This window comes from Scleropages formosus, chromosome 6 (genome assembly GCF_900964775.1).
Source record: "Scleropages formosus chromosome 6, fSclFor1.1, whole genome shotgun sequence".
Taxonomy (NCBI): Eukaryota; Metazoa; Chordata; class Actinopteri; order Osteoglossiformes; family Osteoglossidae; genus Scleropages; species Scleropages formosus.
In genome coordinates, this window is record NC_041811.1 from 20,949,757 (window position 1) to 20,976,203 (window position 26,447).

The 26,447-nt window shown below is 45.9% G+C and overlaps 1 protein-coding gene across 2 annotated transcripts in view; it reads left to right on the top strand.

Annotated features, from left to right (window-relative positions):
• Positions 1-26,447, top strand: part of LOC108925054 (rhotekin-like) — a 61,890-nt gene that overhangs the window by 2,155 nt on the left and 33,288 nt on the right. The window contains exon 1 of one of the 2 annotated variants that reach the window (XM_018736761.2): positions 11,078-11,558. The exons of the other annotated variant lie outside the window; for it this stretch is intronic. Within the exon in view, the coding sequence (XP_018592277.2) occupies positions 11,463-11,558 (96 nt within the window). The 5' untranslated portion in view covers positions 11,078-11,462. Of the gene's footprint in view, positions 1-11,077; positions 11,559-26,447 lie in introns of those variants that run through there. 2 annotated transcript variants of the gene reach the window in all.

Below are 26,447 nucleotides of genomic sequence, written 5' to 3' on the forward strand. Positions count from 1 at the left end.
ATGCCCAGCCTCATGTGTGGAAGTGATCAGCGCTGCTCTTTTATAGTTCTTTCTTTGGAGAGGATCATAATTCTGTGCAAAGTATTTCAAGGAGTTTGTTGTAGCATTGAGATTTTTTTGTTCGCAATTACCCAGCGATGACGCTTTCATAGAAGTCACATTAACTACAGAAGTTAGAAAGTACTCAGTTCCTGCATGTGTGGGAAATTAGGGCGATAAACACTTTTCACTGCTTTCTGTACGGGAAAAACATGTATTGAAAAATGTTTTTTGAAAATGGTCACAAAAAATGTTGATATTACACACCAGCAGTGCATTTGTAGGCATTAAATTGTGGCGTACAGATAATAAAGCATATTGTACATACTGTATGCATTCAGGTTATGAGTCGACATTCTGCGCTGTCACACTGCCGGCTTCCCAACGAGGAAGAGGAGATGTTTTTTCTTCAGTAAGATCATAAAATTGTTCATATTAAAGGGGTTAGTTTTAATTGCTGTGAGGGATATGTCAGTGATTTGCTGTAGCAACAGGCAGAAAAACTGCTAATGGAATGGGCAGAGCAGCTGTGTGTGTGTGGAGCAACTTGTTAGCTATTGGTGGGATCAACAATATTGTCGATAGTTCAGGGTAGCAGTGGAGTCATGCACAACGTCTTCGACAGGCCCGAACAGTGCTGGGGACACGTCCCACCCCACCCCCTAGGTTGCGCCTATGTAAATAAGCATATTGCAGCTCCCAGTGTTCTTGCGGCGGAAATTCTCTCTCTGAATAAGTAACTTTCCCACCTAACCTTCATTCAGGCCGTTTGCTTTCATACCATTTATTAACTTTACACACACAAGTGCTCCGATCCAGCACAGGCTGCGGTGAGTAATTCCTTACACAAACACAGCAGCACACTGGATGCCTCCCGGCGTCTTCCAGCTCCAAAACCTGCTGTAAATGTACTGTGTTACAGGTCGTGGAAACTGACGTTGTAAGACCCTATAATTATTTTAATCCAGAAATGATGTACTGTAGATAAACACAAACAGCATAAAAGTTCTTTCCTGAGGGGGGCGCGGTGGTGCAGCGGGTTTGGCCGGGTCCTGCTCTCCAGTGGGTCTGGGGTTCAAGTCCTGCTTTGGGTGCCTTGCGATGGACTGGTGTCCCATCCTGGGTGTGTCCCCTCCCCCTCCAGCCTTCTGCCCTGTGTTGCCGGGATAGGCTCCAGTTCGCCATGACCCCGCTTGGGATAAACGGTTTCAGACAGCGTGTGTGTGTGTGTGTGTGTGTGTGTGTGTGTGTGTGTGTTCTTTCCTGAGCGGTGTTAGTTTTTTCAGAACAGGGCTAAACTTTCTTCCCTCTTCACTCTTACTTTGTTCAGCAGCACCTTGACCAACTGTGAACCCTGCTCATTGATTGAAAACAGTGCGTTAACCGTATAGTTTGGAGCTGATAATGATGGCGGTAATGGGGTCCTAACCCTCATCCCGAAGAGCCAATGAGTATCTGACACTCGCTACATCTCTTAAATGTTACGCAACCTAATCTAAACTCGCCTTCGATAAGCAAGTGACATAAACGATCTTACACAATGGATATGTAACAAAAAAAAAAGTCGATAATAAACACTCTGCTTCAGCACATCCTGCGCACGATGATCAAGTGAGTTAGGAATATAGTAGATATGAACATTTGGTGGTACAATTATTCACAAATCTGGTGCAGACAAAGGATTCGCTTCCGTTCCGCTGAAAGAGTTGTTGTCGGCGTGCGTGTGTGTGTGTGTGTGTGTGTGTGTGTGTGACATCTCGGAAGGGGGAGAGACGATTGCCGCCCTCTTTATTTTTTCTACTACCACTCAACTTTTGTACTTTGACCTCAGAGGTACAGGACTTATAGTTTATCATACAATACAATCACTTAGAATATAATTTGATAACTGCACCGGTAACTGTTCTCATTATTTCTTTGTTTGTTATTTCTCTAGGTGGGACATAGTCGCTGTGTTATTTGGGCTGCAGTGGAGGAGCTTTGTGTGTCACGTCGGCTCTGGGGGGAATATTTACACTCCTGCTGGGATCGGTGCTTAGAGGTGCACTCCACGCACGACTTCTGCTCGGGTTCTGGTTCAGAAGCCTGATGGTTCAGGTGGAGTCGGTGTGCTGATCTTGAGTTTCTCAGGAAGGAAGGATGGGCGCTTTGAGCGGCATCCGCTCTGCACCGAGTTAGGAGCCACTTGGATGCGCTCGGAGAAATACCTGGGGCCACGAATCCTGGGCAGTGTACACTATGGTCTGTGTGACAGGCCATCAGTGATATCTGTCTTGGGCTTTTCTGTAGGTGGCACATCAGCTAGGATGGGTTCTACTCCCTTTTTCTTATCCTCTTTATTCACTCTTATTTATCTATTATAGCTTCTTCATCATATTATTCGGTAGGTCTTCTGGGGCAGCACGGTGGCACAGCGAGTAGCGCTGGTGTCTCACAATGCCTGGGTGGTGCGAGAGAATGTGGGTTTGATCCCCACTCAGTCTGTGTGGAGTTTGCATGTTCTCCCTGTGTCTCTGTGGGTTTCCTCCAGGTGCTCTGGTTTCCTTCCACAGTCTAAAGACAAGCTGTTCAGGTTCCCTGTAGTGTGAGAGTGACAGGAGAGGGTGTTCCACTGATGTATGGATGAGGGACCCAGTGTAAGTAGTGTATCTAGCAGTGTAAGTCACCTTGGGGAATAAGGTGTGTGGGCTGATAACCCTATATAGAGTTCATGGGAAATCACATACACATTTTCAGAACCGCTTGTCCCATACGGGGTCGCGGGGAACCGGAGCCAACCCGGTAACACAGGGCGTAAGGCCGGAGGGGGAGGGGACACACCCAGGACGGGACGCCAGTCCGTTGCAAGGCACCCCAAGTGGGACTCGAACCCCAGACCCACTGGAGAGCAGGACTGTGGTCTGCGCCACCGCACCCCCATCATGGGAAATCACTTTGGAGAAAAGCATCTGCTAAGTGAATAAATGTAGGTCTTTTATCATATTACCCCACTGTATCGTTTGTGTCCTTTTCCTTTCCTTTAATGCATGTATTACTGTCAACTGCATGTCATTGAAAGTTCTAGAATACAAGCCCCTCTCTTACTGGTGAGTACCTCTGCACAAGCAAGGATGGGAGACTAAAAGGACTTGGATGGTTCTTCTTTTCAGTAACAAATAAATAAGTAAATTCCAGGCTGTATTAAAAGACAGAACGGAGATGCATGAGACACTCGGCTCCTGTGAACACAAGCGCGGGAGTTTGTCTTTTGCGAGTATTTGCGTGCGTCCGTGATGAATAACCGGATGTTATTAAGCCCCTGTTAATAACGTGACTTTTAATAACATCCAATAAGAAAATATAATTTTTAACTAAAAGGAACTCGTTTTAACTGGTGAGCTTTTCAAAGGTTTACATTTTGGGAAATGTTTATTTAAATGCTTGGTAAATGCCCATACGTGTGTGTGTGTGTGTGTGTGTGTGTCTTGTACAACCAGAGCCCAGCTCTCCGGAAGCCTTTGCTATGTCTTTGTTTGGTTTCTGTCGCTGTGCTGCCTGTACCTGCAAGCAAAGGTGTTTGCAGAAGGCTGAGTTGTGCAAGACGCTCGCCCCAGGAGACACACCCCGAGAGTGTGTGTGACTCTTCGTTATGGATGCCTAGTGTTCATTAATGCCTAACGGAGCGCTGTGGCCGATGGCTTACTTGAACTGGAAGGGCGCAGTAAAGCGTGATGTCCGGGGAGCCCCAGGCCAGGCCCAGGCTCACACGCGGAGGATGCAGGAAGTCTGGGGTTTACCCAGGAGACACACATGGCTCTGCAACACACACACACACACACACACACACACACACACACACACACACACACACACACACACACACACACACACACACACTCTCTCTCTCTCTCTCCATCACTGATAGACGCTGTAAAGTTACAGGCTGTAAAGTCATAAAAGAAGGCAGTCTTGGGTCCTTCCCTTTCCCTCAGGGGTGTATGAGTGGCGTTTAACAGCAGGGCACCTGCTGACGCCGCCACGCGTTGGGCCGTGTTCAGCCAGCACCGGATGTCGTGTGATTCCTAACAGTTCTGTACACAGCGCCAGATCTCCCAGCAGACCCGCCATCCACACCTCAGTGGGAACTTCACAGGGTCTCTAAAGTTGTCGGTGGTGTCGGAGTGCCGCTTCACACGTGTTCTGCTGCTCCGTCCTCTTCGCCACAGAAGATGCTCACCGCTTGGCTTGCCGGTTTTCCACCCGGATTGCTGGACCCCCGGCACCTGACCCCTCTCCGTTGGGCCCTATCCCATGTCGCCCTGTTTCTGTAAGCGAAGGCCTGGCTCGCCCCAACGCACAAGCCCCCGGGGTGCAATCCCAGCACAAGCGCGACAAGCTCAGACACGGAGCTGCTTGGCTCCTACCGTGGTAAATCAGCCAGCTGCCTCTGACCTTATTCTGTGTCACATGCTGACTGGAGACAAGTCCCAGCAGACAGGGTAACTTATACCTTCAGGGGGGGCAGAGTGTGTGACGAAGCAATGACGCAGTGGTGCTGTGTGGAATTTACCCCCCCCCTCGCACCTCTGTCTGGGTTCTACGCCGCATCGCACATCATTTGCCTGCTCTGTTTTTGTCTCATTGCTTTCATTCCTACTTTTGGCCACTCCTTCCTTCATCTGGGTCTTAATCAGAAATGTTCTGTATCTCCCAGCCGTTCAAAGTCTCTCTGTCTCGACTCAGCTTCCCACCGCTTGTCTCATTCTGTTAACGATGACTTGATGTTCCCGGCGCTCACCCCCGACTGACCCTTCTTTCACAAGACGGCACACGCCTAACTTAGTCTCCTCCTGCCACGAGGCCACGAGGCCGTTCAGATGATCCTCTGCGAAAATAGCATTGCCGCATTACACATTGTTTGCGGTACAATGGGAACCACAGCGGGGGCATCGACATCACATTGAGAGTCGTTCAAACTGTGCACTTTTACAAAAAGTACCTAGTCGGGTTTCTGCCCTCGATGATGTTGTAACCCCACGGCCCTCTGGACAGACACCCTGGAGCTCTGAGAAAGTGACCAACATTGGAAGGACATACGACAGTGAATTATTCGGCAATGCATATCTTTGGACTGTGGGAGGAAACAGGAGCACCCAGAGGAAAGCCACACAAACACAGAGAGAACATGCAAACTCCAGACTGGGCAGGGGTCAAACCCATGTCCAACCACACCAATCAGGCACCGTGAGACAGACACCAGACCTGTACCCTGCACCATGGTGCAGCGCACACAGTCAAGCCTTGTTATTTGATTTACTTTTTGTGAGTTGTTTTTTAGGATTTGCTGCATTTGAAATCTTGCATTTATTTCCTTTCATTCCCTTTTGTTATTCTCTACTTTTATTTTGTCTCATATTTATTTTGCTATTTCTTTGGGTCTGGTGTTTTTCAATAACTCAATATAACGAACGACGCGAGGGCGCCCTCCAGTGGCGGCTAGAGGCAGCACTACCAGCAGGGCCGCCAGAAAAGGGCAATAACAGGACATTCTTAAGGAGTGTGTAATCTTACAATAAAAATTGCACAAGGGTTTCATAAAATAATTCTGTGTTTGGAGGATCTGCTTGATATGTAATTTTAAGGAGGTGGATATTCATATCTCTTAGTTATATTGTGTAGTTGGGTACTTTCCTGATTACTGTTTTTTTTTTTTTTTTGTTTTTTTTTTTAGTTATTATGGCTTTTCAATTCAGCATTTTTTTTCTTCAACTCAAAGACCTTGAATACAGAAGCCTTTGCATTTTCTAGGCTGTGCTAATATTTTCAATATAAAACTTTAGTGTGTGACCATTCTTTTCTTTTAAAATAGTATTATGTTCCTTACATGTAGTATGTTCCCATAAATATACTGTATGTAGAGTGCAGTGAAGTCAAAAGTGTAGTCCATACCTTGATCACTTCAAGTGTGATCAGGGCTTTCATATATTACAGTGGCTATTGTGTAAAAACTTCAGCTTCCGCTTTAATAAAGCTTGACTTGTGCTCCAATCTATGTAGTTTGAGAACATGTGCTACTGTTTGAAGAAATTATAGAATGTAGTGAAAATGCATTTTAGTATAAAAAGCCCCTTTTGACTGACTGGAAAAAGAAAAAAATTGAGAAACTTTTAGATGACAGACCCTTGGATAGTAATTACAGAATATTATTGATTCAGAGAATAGGAAAAGGCTGTGTTTTAGTGACTGAGACTAATTGTGAATTTAGTCCAGTGACATCTGACATACATTCTCCAAAAGTGAGGACACTTTTCACATTGAGACAATTAGCCGTTAATTTAATTTCAGTGTGAATTCATTGTTCCTGTTGCTGATGACTCCAAGGAACCGGCCCCGGGGAGGGTATGATTGGGACAGCATTTCCCTCATCACTCATGCTACGTATTAGCAGACTGGAATGGTTCCTACTCTATTCCCAGTGCCAGATGTTTGGGTCAGCCTGTACCGCTACGCTCATTTCCTCCTTTGCGTCGTCTTCCTGTGTGTCACAGCAGCACAGCGAGAATGTGGCCTCATGCCAACTAGAAAACTCCGGCATGTCTGCGATTCCCACAGACTCATCCCGTCTCTCGATTCTGTCAGACCTGTCTCAACTAAGAGTCTGCTGCTGGACCAGGTGGTTGATGAAAAATCCTTACAATTACTTATTTATTTCATTATTGGAACAATACACAAAGAATAGATAAAGAAACTCTTCACCTGTTGCCTACGCACCATCCTGTATGGGCAGCATACTGGTCAGACCTGTGCCCTTCCATTTGAAGGGCCTGAATTCAAATCTCACCTTCTCCATTTGTACCCCGATCAAGGTATTTACACTAAGTTACACACACACTGTTTGAAACCGCTCATCCCAAGTGGGGTCGCGGCAAACCGGGGCCCAACCCAGCAGCACAGGGCACAAGGCTGGAGGGGACACGCTCCAGATGGGATGCCAATCAGTCACAAGGCACCCCAATCAGTACTTGAACCCCAGACCCACCAGGAAGTAGGCCCCGGCCAAACCCACTGCACCACCATGCTCCCTGCACGAAGTTACTCTAGTTAAAAATTACCCACAGGTATAAATGGATAAATCAGTCTAATTAACAGCATAAGTTGCTTTGCAGAGAAAAAGTGACAGCTAAATGATATATCCTACATGCGATGTAATCAGAGGAGACCCAGATGTATACAAAGTTTGGTAAGAATCGGTCTTCGTAGCCGCAGACAACACTAAAACAAAAGCCTGACCCTCTTCAGTGTCAAACTGTGATGCGTAGAGGTGGTGATTTCACACATGACCGGTTCCAAGCCATGAAACTGTGATCCCAGCCTTGCTGGTAGGTCAGCAGCAGCCACAGCTGATTCCCTTCCGGCTCTAGTTCAATGGCAAGACAGGCGTTTTCACAGGGATGGGGGGCGTTCAGGGAAAAGGGGTGTTTGCAGCAAGCTATAGATCTTAATCTCCTCTGTTTATTGACATCACAGGGTCACTCCTTCCTGCGGCTTTGCTGCTGTTTACAGGTCTCCCCTTTGTTGTGGCATTTGGTGTATTGCAGCCCCGACTTAATGATGTTTGTGTCACATTTAGGTTACAGTCGGAGGCCCGAGGTTGGCGTCTGTGGTCACACTGTATATTTTCTTGCTTGGCGTTTAATCTCCCACCACTGAGAATCTGTTCTTTAACTCTTCAAACTACGACGGTGGCAGATCTTTGAGTTCAGCAAAATACTTCTAATTCGCTTCTATTATTCTGCGTATCCCGGTTTCCGTACGCGCTGTGCTTGGCACAGGAAATGTTTCCATACATTGTGCTATTGTAAGTCCTTCACAGGGACAAAAATTCTGCCAGGCATTGTTAGAAAAGCCAAACCTTTAAGGATCTCTTACATAACAACAGTATAAAGTTGTAAGCACGCTGCACTGTGGCACAAAAGATCTACGTAGACCGGAGCAATTCTGCACGTCCTTTCAGCGACCCACTGGTCATTAAAATCCGCAGGAGCAGGGCTAACAATGCTTCTTTCTCCAGCAAATGCAATTTGACTCCTCCTGCAGCGTTCTTGTTTCAGTAGTCAGACCTCATATCATGTTAATTGTGAGCGAAACGATCAGAAACGCATACGAAAGACGAAGCAGAGCAGCAAAAATGTAGGTCTGAAATGTAAGGTCATTCCATGCACTAGATACTTTTATTGCACGAATGTGATAGGATACAACATAACTGGAATTGTGCTCATTCAACCGTTCAAAAGCTCTTGAACATTTTTCTTCTGTATTCCTTTTGACCTGCAACCCAAATTCTGTTTCTGATGAAGAGTTGGGAAGTGGAATATTCTTACGCATCGCAATGGCCGACACCAGAATCTCCCTCCACAAATGTGTAGTTAATGCAGGCGTCTAAATTTCTTCCGCGTGGAAAATTAACACTTGATCTGAAGGGTAACTCATTCAATGAATACTGGAACATCTCATCACACTTTTGGACGTACTAGCGTAATAATGCATGGCCACCCATGCTAAATATTGTAACCAGTTCCACTTGCTTAGTATTATAAATCTATGTATTCCCATTATTTTCAATACAGTAATTATCTCTATAAAGCTGTGACCTGTTTTTTTTTCTATTGTTAAATGCATAAAAAAGTGTTTCTATTACTAAGTTAATTGTGGATAAAGCTTTGGTCTTGTGTGCTTCACTAAAGGATTTCGGCCGGAGATGTGCAGTACAGTAACATGCAGCTCATTTAGGGACATGCGAGAATCTCAGCACTGAAATGTTATTTTCTCTTGGAGCTCCATCAGTGTTTCTGTTTAGAGATCACAGATTGCCATTATATCGTGTTAGTAAAGCTGTCTGGTTTTTACTTTATGTAATTATTTCTGTGTGTCTTCAGGCAGGCCATGTGTAATGCTTACTGTGGGCAGACTCCTTTCCCTTTGGTGTGATCCCACCCTGTAGGAAACAGGGTGAAAGCCATTCATTAGACACCCAGATAAGAACAGGGTGCTGCCAAATAGTTCACAGTCCTTACCGAGGATGAAAGAACGGGTTTCCTACAATTATGAGCGGCCATTTTCAGTGTGTTCTTTGCCTCTTGAGAAACTCTTATGGCCTAAATACAATACCTGGCATTTTCGCTGAATGCCTTAACATCTTAATCTTTGTTGTGGAAGAAAATACAAATTATGAAATGTGTCTTATGTATGTATTTTTGGTACATGTTTGTTTAAGGATATTTGTCTGGGATTTGTGTGCTTTCTCTATGCTGTTCGCGCTCTCGTGTCGGGTGTGTGCCGCCATTTTTCTTCGTCAGACGAAAGAAAGGTTGTAAAAAAGCGGAATAATGTTCGTTATTCCCTAGGAATGTGATTTTTATGATAAGGCGTTTATGGTAAATGGAGTGTCCTTTAAGTAGTCATTTTTACGTAGTGAGAAAGCTTTTTTTCGGAACAAATTTATTCCGTCACTGACAGTAGGAAAGCAAACTCCCCCCAAAGTGAAAAATGTTCTATCAGTTACATTTTTAGAAGAAGAATTATCTTAGAAAAGCATGCGTTTTTATAGTCAAATAATGTTATAAACCCGAAAGCACAAAACGACTTTAAATTACCCTAAACGCTGTTTAAAGACAACACCTGACACAATGATGTCTACACTGACCCCCTCCCCCCTGCCAGTTTACCGCATGAAAACTTTGAAAAGAATATATTATACTGGTATTGGTTTATAAACAGCACGCTTTGAAGCACTGTGTAATCCACGATATTCAAAGGAGGAGTGAATGTAACTGGTGTGAGAACCGTGTTCATAAAACTCCCACTCCGCCTAAGCAGCCCTACGAATTTAGCACTCTTACTGCATGATAAACCTGAGATTTACTAGATCTTGGAAAACACGCAGTTACAACAAAAAAAGTCTGTGCTTCTATGATTTAAAGTTGTCAGAACGTTGTGTTGGGTAAGAAGTTGTCAGGTACTGATAAACCACAAATACGCGCTGTACTGTAGCAGTGCCGAACGCACACACACTGTCTGAAGTGCTTGTCCTATAGGGGGTCGCGGGAAGCCGGAGCCTAACCCGGCAACTCAGGGCGCAAGGCTGCAGGGGGAGGGGACACACCCAGGACGGGACGCCAGTCCGTTGCAAGGCACCCCAAGCAGGACTTGAACCCCAGACCCACTGGAGAGCAGGACCCGGTCCAACCCACTGCGCCCCCTTATACAGTGCCGAACGGTTTTCCAGAAAATACTGGTGGTTGTTGGGTTGAGACACACTCGTGCCGGCGCAGGCTGTGTTTTCAACGCGCGGATGACCGTGGGACGACTCAACACACAGCCTGCAGGGCTCCTTTCTTCACCCATTCAGACTTGAAGATAAAAATCATCCAGTCCGGTTTGAAAGCTGTTTAAGAAACACAAAGGTTGAAATACATGTTTAAGGATTATGATTCAGATTGAATTTTGTTGAATTCTTAGGACGGAAAGTTCATTCTTACTTCGCTAAAACTCTATAGGAATTCGTTAAACTGACAGTTTTAATTTAAGGGCTTTAACTTAACTTTAAACAAATGCATGAGATACATCCGATTCCTTTAGGGGGTGTTATGCGATTCTCAGTATGAAGCAAGTTGTACTAAAACGACCAGTCAGAAGCTGCAGCTACTGTCGTGTTCAGAACCGCCCTGTTCTAATCTGAAGGTTGGTGGTTCGATTCCCACGCCCATGGCAGCAGCTTGGTGCTTCCCCAAAATTGATAGTTAGGGTATGAAATTTTGGTAAAGCTTATTATCGGAAGCTGGGCGGATGTTTGGTGTGACAGTCACGCAAATAAAATGTGCTAACAGGATCAGTCCTACACGTTCTTTGTGTCGTCCCTTTACCACCGCGACTCAGCTCTCTACCCCGTGGCTCCGTCTCGAGACGTGGGAGGCTGTCCGTGGGTTCGGGGAAGGCAACACGTCAGACCCCCCCCCCGCGCCGGCTCCGGCACAGTGCAGTACACTGTAGACTAGAGCGATCGACGGCAGCGCAGGAGAACAACGGGGCGGCTTTTGCTGTTGCGCCGCATCGCCGCGTCCCGCGCGCGCTGCACTTATTCGCATAGCGAGAAGTTGAACGTAGAATCGGCGGTCGCTCGGACTGAGTATTCGAAACTCCTGGAGTCCCGCTGTTGCTTGTTAGAAGATCCGAGTGCGGTGTTCCCGAGACCCTCGTGTCCCGCTGACCCGGGTGAGATGCCTCGGTCCCTGGAGCCAGGCTTTGCTCCGAGCCACGCCGTGCGGAAGCTCTTCGGGCTCTGAAAGCCGCGCATCGGCACCTTTTTCTAACGCTCTCCCGAGTCCGAGCGGCTGCAGCGGTTGAAACCGGGTGGTGAGGGGCTCCAGGGAAACTTGTTCAGCGAAATGCCAGTGGACAGATCGGCAGCAATGGAGGAGAAAATGCGAATCCTGGAGGATCTCAACATGATCTACATCAGGCAGATTGCCCTGAGTCTGCAGGTAAGCGGGCGCTGGAGACCATGGCATGTGCTCGATGAGCCTTGGCTCTTGTACCAGGGTGAGGAGAGCCTCTGTCAAAGAGTTCAGAGCCTACAGCCGCTCACTGGTGCGGAAAAAAAAAAAAATGGGAACATTAGTATGAAAATAAGTCTTCATGAATGATAATTACGCCAGAACGACATTCCTAAATAACATTTATTCTAAGGAACAATGTTAGCACTCATACTAGGTAGACAGGGGGCACAGAGAAGGGGAGGTTAGAGGCTGGATTTAATTTCACACTGATTATTTCTTGCCCTGCTGCATTGTAGCCACTGCCCAAAACACACACACACACAAAAACTGTATTTATGTATAGAAGAATTTGTGTGACTGACAGATCAGGTTGGGTCTCCATGTCCACTGCTGTGTAACAGATAAAGATGCCCCACATGGCAGCAAGGACATGACTCCTATCTGTCTCCAGAGCTGCTCCCTTAGCTGTGTTGTTCGCAACCTCCTTCATGATACTATGTACTTGAGATCAGACTGAGTGAAGATTCTGTTTAAGTGTAACCATTAATGATTAGTTATTCTGCCTTCTCACACTGACAAGCTGTGCAGCAGAAGTCTTGTGTTTCTTTCACATTTTCTCCTTACACTAAGCCATAATAAAACTTTTTGGGATCGCAAGTATATGTTGTGCATGTGTTACTATCAGATTTTCATTCATAATTGTCTGTAAAACAATGAGTTTGTTTTTAAGTAGTTCAGGTAGCAAATTTATATCACATTTTCTTTGTATCATTTGTAAGTGTTACGTAACATAACCTTCGTAACATTGGTTACGGGCCATAGCAGTACATTTAATATTTTGCATAATTTTTAAAGTCTTTCAGACTGACATGTACAGAACAATAAAAGTCATATTTTTGTCCGGATACAAGGACTGAGGGCTAGCAGTATGATTCTATCATTTGGTGTATGGCATGGTACTGCAGTGTGGTAATACTGTGTGTAGAGGGTCAGGCTTTTTTGGAAAAATGAAAGGACTTTCAGTGGAGAGAAGACTTGTTCTGAACTGCACAGAGTGAACCATGACAGCTGTTTGATGCGCCCACCACAGAATTTCCTCTTCCGTGATCTTCGCCCTTTCTATTCTCGGACAAAATTGCAAAGTCTTTGTGCCGAACTCTGTGCCTTTTCTCTCTAAATGACTTTGTTGTGCTCTGAGTTGCCATTTATGCCTCTTATTTATCCCTCTAATTGTGCAAAGCAGTAGGCTTGATGTCATGGCGTGTCCCCTCTGGTATGTTACTCCAACAGTGACTTATTGTGCTCCATGGTATGGTCTCAGCCTACAATGTCCCTTGGAGGAATTTTTGCTGGGTGGGGATGCTGGATGCTCCCAATTAGAAAGGTTAACTCGGAGCCCATGGTGTCATCATGTACACATGTACAAATGTGCTGTCTCTCAGATCTTAAGCCAGCTGGCCTGGATCTAACACTGTGTTGCCAGAGTTGTGTACATGACTTTGTTAAGTACAGTGATGTCACATGCTAGTTTAAGGCACAATATGTCTCCAGTGGGCTTACAGCCTTATCAGCCTGTACATTCCCATGTTTTCAAGGAGTGTTTAGTATGACAGTTGCTTCTGTATTTGCATCAGCATTATTCATGTGGGTTAAGCGCAATCTTACTGTGCAGTCATCTTAAAAGAGACTGAAATTCTTTGGTGTGGTGAAAGACAAGAACTAGAATTGTGTTTTATCTTTTCATATGTAAATCGTGCTCCATTAAGTTTAAAAATCCGTCGATCCATCCATCCATTTATTTTCATGAACCGCTTGTCCCGTTCAGGGTTGCAGGGGTCAGGAGACTTTCCAAAAACCACTGGGTGCAAGGCTGAGGGGGGTACACTCTGGATGGGATGCCAGTCCACCTCAGGGTAGAGGTTTTAAAATTCAATTTCTCAGCTGTTTTGCTTTTTTAGTCACAGCACCACCATACAAGCTGAATGCTTAATTCAAGAAAAATTTAATAATATGAGCATGTCCGTGCTGCCTGACATTTGAAAACAGTGTATTTGTTATTAAATTGTAATTCCCAGTGGGAATGTGTCACTGCAAGCATTTAGAAGCGGAAGTGATTAATGAATTACAGAAGGTCTGTGCTGGACTGTCTGCTCTAAAAACTCCTTGATATTGTTTTGTAAGATGAATCATGAATGGTATCAAAAATTTCAAGCTCTGCTGCTTACTTTCATAAATGGTGGTCAGTGTGGTTCCCTGACAGAGCAATTATGAGGAGTTTGACCAAGAATAATCTTTATTACATTTTTATTGGCTTGTTAGCTTGACAACGATTAACTTTCACTGATTTTATTGCACTAACAGTACTTCTATTTTTTTATCTGAATGTTACTGTTGTTTTTGACAATACACATGATCTTTTTTTTTGTCTGTTGACGTTTCTTCACAGTGTCTAAGATCTTAGTTTACAGTGTGTTGTTATTACCTGAACAAGTACTGTTATTAATATTGTTGTTATTAATTAATACTTAGCTGGTGCCTTTGTAAAAGCTGGATAAACAACTTGCAAGTATATACCAATCCACAAAACAGAAATTTGCAGACTGTAGCCAGTTTAGAGTTACAAATTCACCAGAAACACACGTCTTTGGACACCTGTAGGAAACCCATGTGAAAACGGGAAGACCATACAAATTCCACACTGACTGAGTCAGGTTTGAACTCACATCCGTACCCACAGCCCCAGAGGAGCAAGGCACCAGCAGGCAGCAAGTTATGGTCTTCTGGTTTCAGACACACACACTTTCTGAACCGCTTGTCCCATACGGGGTCGCGGGGAACCGGAGCCTAACCCGGCAACTCAGGGCATAAGGCTGGAGGGGCAGGGGACACACCCAGGACAGGACGCCAGTCCGTCGCAAGGCACCCCAAGCGGGACTCAAACCCCAGACCCACTGGAGAGCAGGACCCGGTCCAACCCACTGCGCCACCGTGCCCCTACGTTTCTCATATATTGCCATTATTTATTTAAGCCCCTTGGTGTTGTAGTTTTTACATGAATTGCTACATCAGAGGTAACTCTTGAATCTTGGAAGTGTGGAATTTCAGCTATCTGGTCCAAACATCAAACATATCTCAGCACCGAATTCTGGGATGTATCACAGACTATACATCTAGCGTGTGTCTACTGAGTGAGGATATTCTTTGAACTACCCCACTTGGCTCTTTAGTTTCTGCTGGTGAATGATGAGCGATCCAACACTTGAAAGCCCTGGTGAACTGGTGTCACGTAGAGATTTAAGGTTCCCATTCCCAGCAAGTAGTGGTACCAAGATGAGCTCCTAGTAAGGTTGACACCAGCAAGCCAGCCTGTCTAGCACGCTGGAGCACATGGTCTCGCCAATATTGTTAATCAGTCAAGGACTGCAGAGTCACTTGGCCATCTGGTACATCCAGGTAGTCTGATCAGGACCTATTTGCGGTCATAACCTCTGATGGTATGAGCACGTGTGTCCATGTGTGCAACTGCAGAGCAACAGGGACAAGAACCATTTAGGGAAAAGGTATCCTTCTGATGAACGCTGTACTAGAACAAGAGGGACACATGTCCAAACACACAGCAGTCTCCCTGAATCCCACCATCGCTGGTGAGTCATGGGGGAGCACAGCTGTTTCAGGAGGAGGGATTGACAGGATCTTTAAACCTGAGCGGTACATTCAGCTGACTCATAGCTGAGCTGTGACATGCTACTATAAATACACATGCCCGGGGTAAGTGGGGGCGTTGGGGGTCACATGGCTGGTGGATGCCGGGGTTCTGGCATGCCCTCCCATTGCGGGCCGGCCGCTGAGAAGCTGTCAGCAACTGCCCTAAACCAAAGGTCTGCTTGTAAAGTCAGACATTGATTTCTCTGATATTCCTCTCCGTGACCATTGTTACAGAAGTGACATGCAGTATTCTTCAAGCGGGAAAATGATGGGAAAGATGGGCAATGCACACCAAGCGAAAGCGATTTATTCGTAGTGAGCAACCGATGGCACCTAGTCTATAGTTTCACTATGTCAGTTGACAGTTTTTGGCAGTCTTAAGTGTAACACCCAAGAACACAAGGTGGACATTAACAGTTGTCGTATCCCCTGAGCTACTCCCTGTGTGTGCTAATATATGGATTAAAAATGAGTGCTAGTGGTTGATCTCCACATACGCAATATCATGTCTTATTGTTGCCTCCGCTGGTTTTTTTTGGTATTCAAAGTGTTGCTGTAAGTGTGAGCTAACTGATCAGTTCTGATAGGGTGTGGTCCATGTGTTTTCCATCAAATGCGGTTCCCTTGTAGCGCCTAGTCGCAGCACTCAGTTTTGTGCGGTGCATGGCATGTTGGAGAAAGGAATATTTGTTTATTTCCATGTCCTGATAAGACCGTGGGACTGAATAGCTACTTTGTTTACAAGGAGACAGTAAAATTCCTAAGCCTCAGCCTGCTTCCTCTTGAAAATATCACAAGGGATTCTGGGCGTTAGGAGAAACATCTCAGCGTTTGTGACGACTGCTCCAAGGTCCACCTCCACAACTCACGCCCTCGGTGCCAAACTCAAGCAAAAGGCGAAGGGCCATGCCCATTATTACAAATATGCATATCCAGGAAAATGACTTGGATTTTTGTAAACGGAGGACTGGATTGTTGTGGATAAAGCAATTTTTGATGTTTTCAGCATATAAATCAGGGTAAGGAGTCACATCATGATATGTGAATATGGGCTAAAACGAAGAACGCTCTGCGCACCCTTCTTAGGGCTCTTTGCTAAAATGTGTTATGACGGTGCAATATTTCTCCATGGACCGTGTGGAGACCAGAACACTGAGGTCCTTATGTGTGGAGCGGGCCTCTGGCTTGGCACTGACTGCAGAGGGGCGTGTGTTCGCTGGAGAACTGACCCAGCTCTGCTTACTTGAGGTGCACATGTGGCTGTAATTGCCATGCTGTATCTCCAGGAAGCTTGAGCAGAGGTGGGAATCTTGGCTTTTCATTTGGAAATGCCTTTGCTTTTTCCGCCGCCGGATCGCTGCTGAGACCCCAGAATGAGGGAACTTGTCTGGTTGCATATAAAAAGAAAAGACAGATTTAGAAAAAAAAAAATTGTGCTTTTGCCACAGTCATATCTCTTGCTTTCTTGTTATGTAAGTCTGCCCTTAATTGGGCCACAGTTTAGGTGCTTAAAGCATAAGGAACGTGTGCGGCCAGCAGCGCATATTTGAAGGGGTGTTCTAATGGCCAGATGGCAGTGCTCACATGTTGTTCTGCCATGTAAAGCATCCAGCTGAACTGAGGTTCGGTGCAGTAGTATAGCTGTTGTCGTCCAAGAACAGCAACCACACACTCACACACATTGTCTGAACCGCTTGTCCCATACGGGGTCGCGGGCAGCCGGAGTCTAACCCGGCAACACAGAGCGGAAGGCTGGAGGGGGTGGGGACACACCCAGGACGGGACGCCAGTCCATCACAAGGCACCCCAAGCAGGACTTATACCCCAGACCCACCAGAGAGCAGGACCTGGTACAACCCACTGCGCCACCACACCCCCCGAACAGCAACCAAACGTTTCCAATAACAACCAGAGACCTCATCACTCCTTATGCTTATTGAAAGGAAACAATGCTTAGTGGGCTCATCAGTTACACCCATGACGACTGACTGGACAGACTGGTACATCAGTACCTGCATCTGTGGAGGAGTGCCTCTGAAGTTCAAAGCCTTCTCAAAAACACACACGTAGGATTATTTTTTGGTGATCAAGGTGTTTGCTTATTCTGCTGACAGTAAAACATACATTCCGGAGCCAGTTCAAAGTCTTGGTGACCCATCCAGTGCTGAGAACAATGAAGGTTCTCTGTCAAGAACAATTTTTACTTTTTAAAGAATTGAGGCAGTTAAGTAAGATGTGTTATGGAAATAAAAATGTTTGCCTCGCTACTGGCTGTCTGTTTAACTGTAGGAAACGACTGACTTCATTTTACTGCTTTCTTACAGCCATGCTGTGTAAGTGACTGTTTTACTAGTTTACGCAGCTGCATATCGGTTAAAGCAATTCAGTTTAAGTACTTTTTCTTAAGAGTTCAGAACTATGAAACTGGAACCTGCAAAGTTTTGGTAAAAAAAATGAATAATTGGGGGCTGCTGATGAAAGGGGCATGGTGGAGTGGTGGGTTTAGCTGGTGCCCACCGTGTGGTGGGTCTGGGGTTTGAGTCCTGCTTGGGGTGCCTTGCGGTGGACTGCTGTCCCATTCTGGGTGTGTCTCCTCCCCCTGGAGCCCTGTGTTGCTGGGTTAGACTCTGGCATGCTGTGACCCTGTTTGGGACAAGTGGTTGGTTGGCTAGCTGGTATATAGTCAATTCTGACAGGTTCTTCCATAATTGTGGTCAACAAATATAAAGTGGTAGTGTTATGTTGTTGCAAGTAAAAAAGGAAAAAGTCTAATAACTTGGATTTGTGCATGGTTTTTATCTTATTAACAAATATGGCTGGATGATCTACATTTGGGGGTGCAGTGGTGCAGTGGGTTGGACCACAGTCCTGCTCTCTGGTGGGTCTGGGGTTTGAGTCCCGCTTGGGGTGCCTTGCGACAGACTGGCGTCCCCTCCCCCTCCGGCCTTATGCCCTGTGTTACCGGGTTGGCTCTGGTTCCCCGTGACCCCGTATAGGACGAGCGGTTCTGAAAATGTGTGTGTGATCTACATTTCCTCATTTATCTGATGCTTTTCTCCCAAGTGCCTTGTAATGTTAAGCTGCTTACAATAATTTGTCCATTTATTCAGATGGGTAGTTTTACTAGAGAAATTCAGCGTAAGTACCTTGCTCAAGGGCACCACAGCTGGAGGTGAGACTTAAACCTACAACATGCGGGTCCAAAAGCAACAGCTCTAACCACTTTCCTACCAGCTGTACCATGAAGAATGCGAAGGATGATATTTGCAAAAGCTGGAGAAGAATCATTTACTGTTAAGGTTTTAATATTTGAATAAAATGAGTAGCATATGCTACATTCAGAAGCAGCTGCTGTAAGTGAAGGCACCTTAACTGGGGGGGTTGTTTCCTTCAATTCTAGCGTTGGCTCTAATTTCAACCGAGATTTTAAAGATTCGGTCGTGCCCAAAAGGGTGTGTCACGGAGCTGCAGAAGGATGCAAAGGAGCTGTGAAAATATGTGCCGCGGTCCTTTCTGATGGCAGCCAGAGATTGGGCTCTTTGTAGACATGCATGAAGGAGGTGCAATACGATAGGTGTGCTTATCCCAGAAACCATGCGGAGAAGATCGGGGAAAAGCTGTCACCTGCACAGGCTTCTAATCTTGCCCTTGCTTTGAAGCGTAAAGGTTACGACGTGATCGCGCAGCGCAGGCCCAAGGACAGTCCCTCGCAGACACGCGTGCCGGATGCTGGCTGCTGGTGACGCAAAGCAGCACGTGCACTGAGCGGAGACCAGACGCGTTTATTTGAACGCACCTACAAATCAGCCTGACCTTTTTCAACGGTATAAATTGCGAGGGCCTTCCGTGCTCCCGTGGCACAGCGGCGGGTTCGCCGTCTCCCACGCTGGTAGTTAAGTGTTGTTTATTCACAATCAAGCCCGCAAGCCTGCAGTGTCGTGACCTCAGCTCTCGGGCAGCACTCCGATCAGGACCATTTAGTCTGTTTCCTGCCTGTGCGGCACACTTCCTCCAAAAGAAGGGATTTCCTCGTGTGCGATCGCACTGCACGCAGGAATTTGGAGCACAGTGGGAAAAGAGGTGCCGTTAATTAACACTGCGCTTCCTGCGTTTAATGTGAAGCACAAACGAAGCTTGAGCGAAAACAATCGGGAGAGACGCCATTATCTACTGCGCTCTACCAGGAAGGACAATGGGCTCATTCCCCAGTAACTTTATTTGGGTTAAGCGATGTCAGAAGTATTGTGAGGTTTGTGAAAACATTTCTTGAAATGTGTGTAATGTATGCAGGTGAAAAGGCACAAAAACGTGGTTAAGTCTTGAATAAAGTAAAGCTGTCGGTGGAAACCCAACGTCGCTGGAGCGAATAACGCGTTAGAAATAACCTCCTGGAATTATTTGCTTTTGAGAACATTATTTGTAGTTGCTTTGCATGCTCTGGGGTATGTACTTTTAATTTTAATTAAACAAATAGTACTAAGATCTCATCAAAGCAGATGTACTATTGAAACAAGAGGCAACAACTGTAACTCCTTCGTCACCGTGCTGCCTGCTCCCATGTATTGTATGCATAAATGAAGGCAGAGCTGAGCAGAAGGGTTTCAGAGTATTATTACTGCTCCACAGGTGAGGAAAAGATCATGAAAATTCTCGCAGTCCATCATTGCGTTGTTATTATTTCTTAATCTCAATATGGAGGGGGGTGCAGTGGTACAGTGGGTTTGACTGTGTCCTGCTCTCTGGTGGGTCTGGGTTTCAAGTCCTGCTTGGGGTGCCTTGCGATGGACTGGCGTCCCGTCCTGGGTATGTCTTCTCCCCCTCCAGCCTTGCACCCTGTGTTGCCGGGTTAGGCTCCAGCTCCCTGCGACCTCGCATGGGACAAGCGGTTTCAGACAATGTGTGTGTGTGTGTGTGTAATCTCAGCATGCGTATTTATGCGTGTTGTGTGTGCGCATGTGTATTTCTGTGTTCTTCCACATAGAATATTGTCACTCACACACATGCTTATGATAGATGGTAAATACAGCCATGCTGCAATAACACCAACGTAGTTCATCATGTTGCTTTTGGAGAGGGGATGTTTAAAAATACGATGAATTATAATCTGGGCACCTGTATTAAAACGTAGCAGGGAAGCTGTAATTTTCCGATGCTTCCCTTCGTTCAGAAAAGCCATCTAGGAAGAATGACATGAAAACTGCAGTTTTAGCTTGGACCCTTGCCAGTACCGTGCGCGCACGCGCACACACACACACACACACACACACACACACACACACACACACACACACACACACAGAGCCAGGCCCTCACAGGCTAATTGGCAAGTACTGCCTAAGTGCAGCAAATTGCTTGCTGTGTGTTATTATCATATAAAAACCACACAGCATACCCTCATTGCCGGAGGCCCGGCTTCCTCTTCCTCATATAAACCTTGATGGAGGCAATCTTTCTCCTTGCATCATGTAATTGGGGGGGGGGGGGGGAGTCTTCCTGGTTCACTACATCTGTCAAATAGTCCACTGATCTTATATTTCTGTGCTTCATGCATGATTGCGTTTGTTCAAGGCCTTTATTGTGTCACCGCTCGTGGTCCCCGCGCAGTACGGAGGGCACCAGGTACCTGGAGGAGCCCCTGTACACTGCTTTCACCCCAAATACTGTACTAAATGATTCACACCATCCCAACTTTCATTGATGTGACACAATGCAGTCTGTATGCCTCTATGAACAGTAGAAAGGCCACAAAGTCAGCAGAGTAAAGCTTTTTCCATGCCCATTCGTTATAGATATTATTGTTCTATAAAGGTGTAACTGTGTTCAGGAGCACGTGTCTGCATCCAGCCTGGTCTCTCTTTCTGTCCATGTAATAATGCGCTCCTTGTATTTTTTTTCTGCGGGATCGTGCGTCACTTTGGAGGAAAGCATCTGCTAAATGAATAACTGTAAATGTAATGTAAATGTACAGTCCTTTGCTGTACATCGGCCTCCCCTGGTCAGACCGATTGTATTGACGTCTTTCATTTGGACTAATATTAATCCAGCACTCGGTGGAACGAATGTCAGACGGATCATCTTCGCAGTTTGTGTTACAGCCGCTGCGTGACTGAGTGACTGACACCCACGTCCGTTGCCATACTGCTATTATTATTATTATTATTATTATTATTATTATTATTATTATTACTATTATATGTTTTGCTACTGTTATAAACGTAGTGGTCTTTGAATGTGTCCCATCAAGTGTTTGTTTTGCGGTCGTACAATATGAGATATTTTTATGTTTATTATTTAATACTAGTTTAATAATTTCCCTGCAAGGATGACCAGCGAAGTTTGTTCCAGTCCTGCCCTAGATGTGAGGAAGAACCAGTGGGAAACGGGCTAATTTGGGACAGGGCACATTGTTGAGCGGCTGCTTTTCTCACACACACACACACAGAAGAAGGATTATTTATTACGGCCGTTCGGAGCACACGGTGGGGAATTAGAGCGCCGCGCAGTAAGAACCGCGGTTATCGACGGGACTCCGGGGCTCCGAGCCTCCGGGCTACACGCTGCTCCCGTCGCGCGCGCTGCTCGTTTACCATGTCTGTTCTACCCTGTTTCCTGAGACGGACCTACACGGAAACGTAAAAAAAGTGGACACGAATCACAGCGTTTTAAGAACGCAGGCAGCGCGTCTTCTCTCGCGGGGCTTCCAATCCCGGGGGTTCAGTCTGCCGGTGCCAGGGTCCGGTTCGCTCCTGATCGTTCCAGCCGAGCCGAAAAGGGGGTCGAGGCACTCGAAGGAGCTCACCGGGCGGGCACGCGCCTCGCTCCTCAGTGCTCCGCGCGGTGCCGCATCACGGGGGGTGACCCGCGCGCGATGTGACACGGTGGCGCGCGCGTGCGCGCGCGCGCTCAGCGGACAGTCGTTGATTCGCGCTCGGCGGTCGCTCGCTGGAAACATGATGAGCAACTCACAGCTGGAAGTAAGTGCCGCTGCCGCCGCTGCTGCTCTTTCCCGCATCTCTTACGAGTCTCAGCTCCACCGCGCGCAGCGATCGATCGGCCGGCGAACGGTTTAGACTAGTTCAGTTCAGTTATTAACGCGTGACATGATGATGATGATGATGAGAGCGACGTGCGTCGCGATGCTCACATTCACTCTGCGAAGCAAAGACGGGTGGGTGGCAACAAGAAACAGGGGTCTTCAACTATGTGTGCAGTGGAGACGTCCAGGACATTGTCTTATGGTGAATATCCAGCTTTGCGGACAGTTTGATGTTGACATCACTTTTGATAACAATATTCATTCATTCATTCATTCATTCGTTCATTCATTCAGCTGATGCTTTTCCTCCAGCACTCTACAATTGTTTACCCACTCTTGCAGCTGGGTAATTTTTACTGGAGCAATTTTAAGATAGGTTACCTTCCTCAAGGGTACTAAAAATGAAGGTGGATTCGAACCTGCTACTTCGGAGTCCAGAGGGGCCTGCAGCTCTAAACAGTACACAGTATGCTACCCGTATACTGAAGAAATCCTAAAGAGGTGGACCTGGGTGCAGGCTGGTCTTGCTGCTTTGGCAGGGACATGCGTTTAGGGCTGAAGGGGCAGTCAAGTGTGTGAGGGTGCATCGCCAGGGCTCTGCATCTTTTGCAATCAGTAAAGCTGCCTTTGCCCTTTTTGAACCAAGCTCATTATTCATTCTTGTCGGTAATTGGGTTTTAGGGCAGGATTGCAGAGCTAAGCCACTTAACAGCATAAAAACACAAAAGTATTAGAGAGATTGGCTTTGTCATGCGGCTTGCGTCGCACAGCCTCTGCATTTTCCTCCGGATGTTGCCGCTGGACGGGGTGCATTGCCGCGTCTTTCTGAAAGTGACGGGAAACAGGGGTCTTATTTTTGTTTCTGGAGCAACAGTTTGCCTGTAATACTTCTGATGTTTGCCAGCTGCTGTTTCTCACACCAGCAAGCTGAAAAGTTCCCTCCATGCTGTGAATGTGCTTTTATTGTAAGCTGTACATGTGATATGTTTGGCCTCTATTCACACTGTACAAATTAGCCTGGGGGGAAAGGGAACTGATCATGTGCTCAGAGCACAGCACCTGCTTTTGAGGTTCATCAGCCTGTGGAGAAGAAAAACATACAGCATAGCTCTTATTATTATTATTATTATTATTATTATTATTATTTATGTAACTGACATCTTCCAGTGTTAGACACATTACACTAAGCTACTTAGAATTATTCACTGTGGTACTGCTAGGTGATTTTTACTGTTATTTCAGGGTTAGTACCTTGTTTAAGGGCAGGAGCAGGGATTCAAACCTGACACGTTCCAGGTGCAGAGCTGTCACGAGCCCTGGAAGGTGTGTCACAGTGACAAAGCAGGACCCTTCATCCACCAAGTCTTGACTCTATTCTGCACACTGCAGTTCCATGATGGCAGTCATGGGGTCTTTAAAAATAAGGCCTGATCCTCTCTACACACACGCACACAGCCTGAACCACTCGTCCCATACAGGGTCGCGGGGGACCGGAGCCTAACCCAGCAGCACAGGGCATAAGGCCGGAGGGGGAGGGGACACACCCAGGACAGGACACCAGTCCGTCGCAAGGCACTTCAAGCAGGATTCGAACCCCATACCCACCGGAGAGCAGGACCCGGTCCAACCCACTGCGCCACCGCACCCCCCCGATCCTCTCTACCTTTGTGCAATTATGCTCAGTGTACACTTGCTAACCGGGTCTCGTGTGACCCCCTTATGCTGATATTTATTCGTTTAATCGATGCGTTTCTTCAAAGCAGCACACAACATAGAGTTGCTTACTACGAATGACCCATTTATACAGTAAGGTAACTTAACTAGGGTTAGGGTACCACAGCTGGAGCAGGGAATGAAATGTGGGTGTTTCAAGTTCAGAGATAGCAGCTCCAGTTACTATGCTGCTGGCTGCTGGGAGTTAGCCTCACAACTACCGTTGTTTTTTCCAGCCTTTGTATTCCCTCATCATTATCTTAGTTTATGTGTCACCTTTCACTATAAATAAGCTCTGCACCTGTATCCACCATCACCCTTTGTTACCGTATTGTTGTATGACAAAAGCAACGACTCTAATAGTAGGCTTCTTAAGAAACCATTCATTTGAATGTGACAGATTTAGAGACTATTTAGAAAATGTCCTAACTGTCCAGTTACTAACACTACCAAATGATAAAAATTGCTGTGTTCGAAATTATGACACTTTAAATTGTGAGTAATCAGCATATTTTGATTTGTTCTTTGGCAGACACTTTTATCCCAGTCATTAGTCAATATCTGACTCATTTACACAGCTGGGTATTTCAGTGGAGAATTTTATAGTAACAACCTTGCACAAGTACCCTGTAGCAGTCACAAGGGTTGTGGGGCTCAAACCAACAACCTCCAGGTTGTAATTCCAAGTGCCTAACATCTGCATTAGCTCTTCCATGGATCACTGATTTAATTGGCTATATGTCGTTACCAACCACAGGACTAACTGCTGGTAAATGATTTAAAGCATAAGGAGTAAGAGAATGCTGTTCTTTATTAGCAGTACTATAAATCATTATTATACCACTTTCAGTTAATTTAATATTCTCATCCAATGCTCTGCAGCATGCATATTTCTGGAATGCTGTATCCATAGCAACTGCACAGAAACAGTGGAGAATGTTTGAACATCCACAAAACAATGCCTCTAATAACATTTTGACTAAAAGCCAACCGAATGATGAGATACTTTAATGAAAATTAACTTACGCTCATTTCTTCACACTGGAAAGGATCGCTGTGTGCCTTGAGTCAGTCGGTATTAATACAGGCAAAATTACATGAGTGACTGACGTTGATCCAATATGTAAAAATCTTTAATGCATTTTATTGTACTGCAGTATTGGAGACATTGTTTTGCTTGGTTTCCTGCCGTAATAATTAATGGGGGTAATTTTATTTATTTTATTTATTTATTTATTTATTATAAAACTAAGCGTTTTATCACAGCATACTGCTTGTTCTTGTCTTTTCACAGAGTCCTAGAGTCGAAAACTCAATGACTGCCATTAAAATTGCATAATAATGCTGAAATGAAGGCGATGTTGGAGGCTATAAAATACTTGAGAAAAGTATTTTTGAGCCAGAATTCTCAGTTCTGAAGTTGAGATAGAGCTGAGCTCATGAAGGTGCATGGTAGGGAATGTGTGTGTCTTCTCTGTGGGCGATATGATCGCATTATGTGCCCACAGCACAGGCTTGCGTGTAGGGCGGACTGAGTGGGAGAGCGAGTACCTAAGGGACGAGCGCAGGTTAGCTGCCTACGCATGTCCAGAATGTAAATGAGTTCCGAGCAGGACTGCAGCAGAGATTGCTGCCGTTTGGTGTTACGCATGACGTAGCGTTGCGGGTCGCAGATACCAGGGAGGCACCAAAACAGGGATAGTGCAGTTTTCGGAAGAACCAGAGGTTCATAATTCGCATAACATACAGCTGGATGGCAAGATGGTGCGGTGGGTCACAACTCCTGGGCCATGGGTTCTAATGTGGCTTTGAATGGGGCTCGATCAGTGTGGAGTCGGTATGTTCTCCCCATGTTTTCGTGGGTTTCGTCGGGGTGCTCTGGTTTCCTCCAATAGTCCAAAAACACATGTTTTAGGCCAGTTGGTGACTTTTGTGACTGAAGTCTGTGTGATTGCCCTGTGATGGACCCTAACTCGCTCCTTATGCTTCTAGGATAGTCTCCGCGCCTCCACCACCCTGCTGCGGACATGTGCCTATAGATAATAAATGATGAATGAACGAATAACCTACGATGGCCAAACTTTTTCTTTTTCGCAGGGTTTATTTTTCTTTGGCATGGGAACAAAGCTATATTCATGAAACAGCGTTGGCAACATGAGGATCCTTGATCCATTTTTCAGAGTTTTCTGCAGTCCTGCATATAATAGACATACTGCCCTCACAGGGATTTCCACTTATTTTATCTGGAAAGGTTGAGATTAGAGACGTTAGCTCAGAGGTATAGGAGAGATGAGAGGAGAGAAATAACATTTCTGTGTCAATGACGTATTCCTGGAAAATTTTCCTGTGGGAGGGGAAGAGGACCTTGTTTCGTTCTGAAACTTTTAAGCACCCTGCTATTGTTGGAAGCATCGGACCCT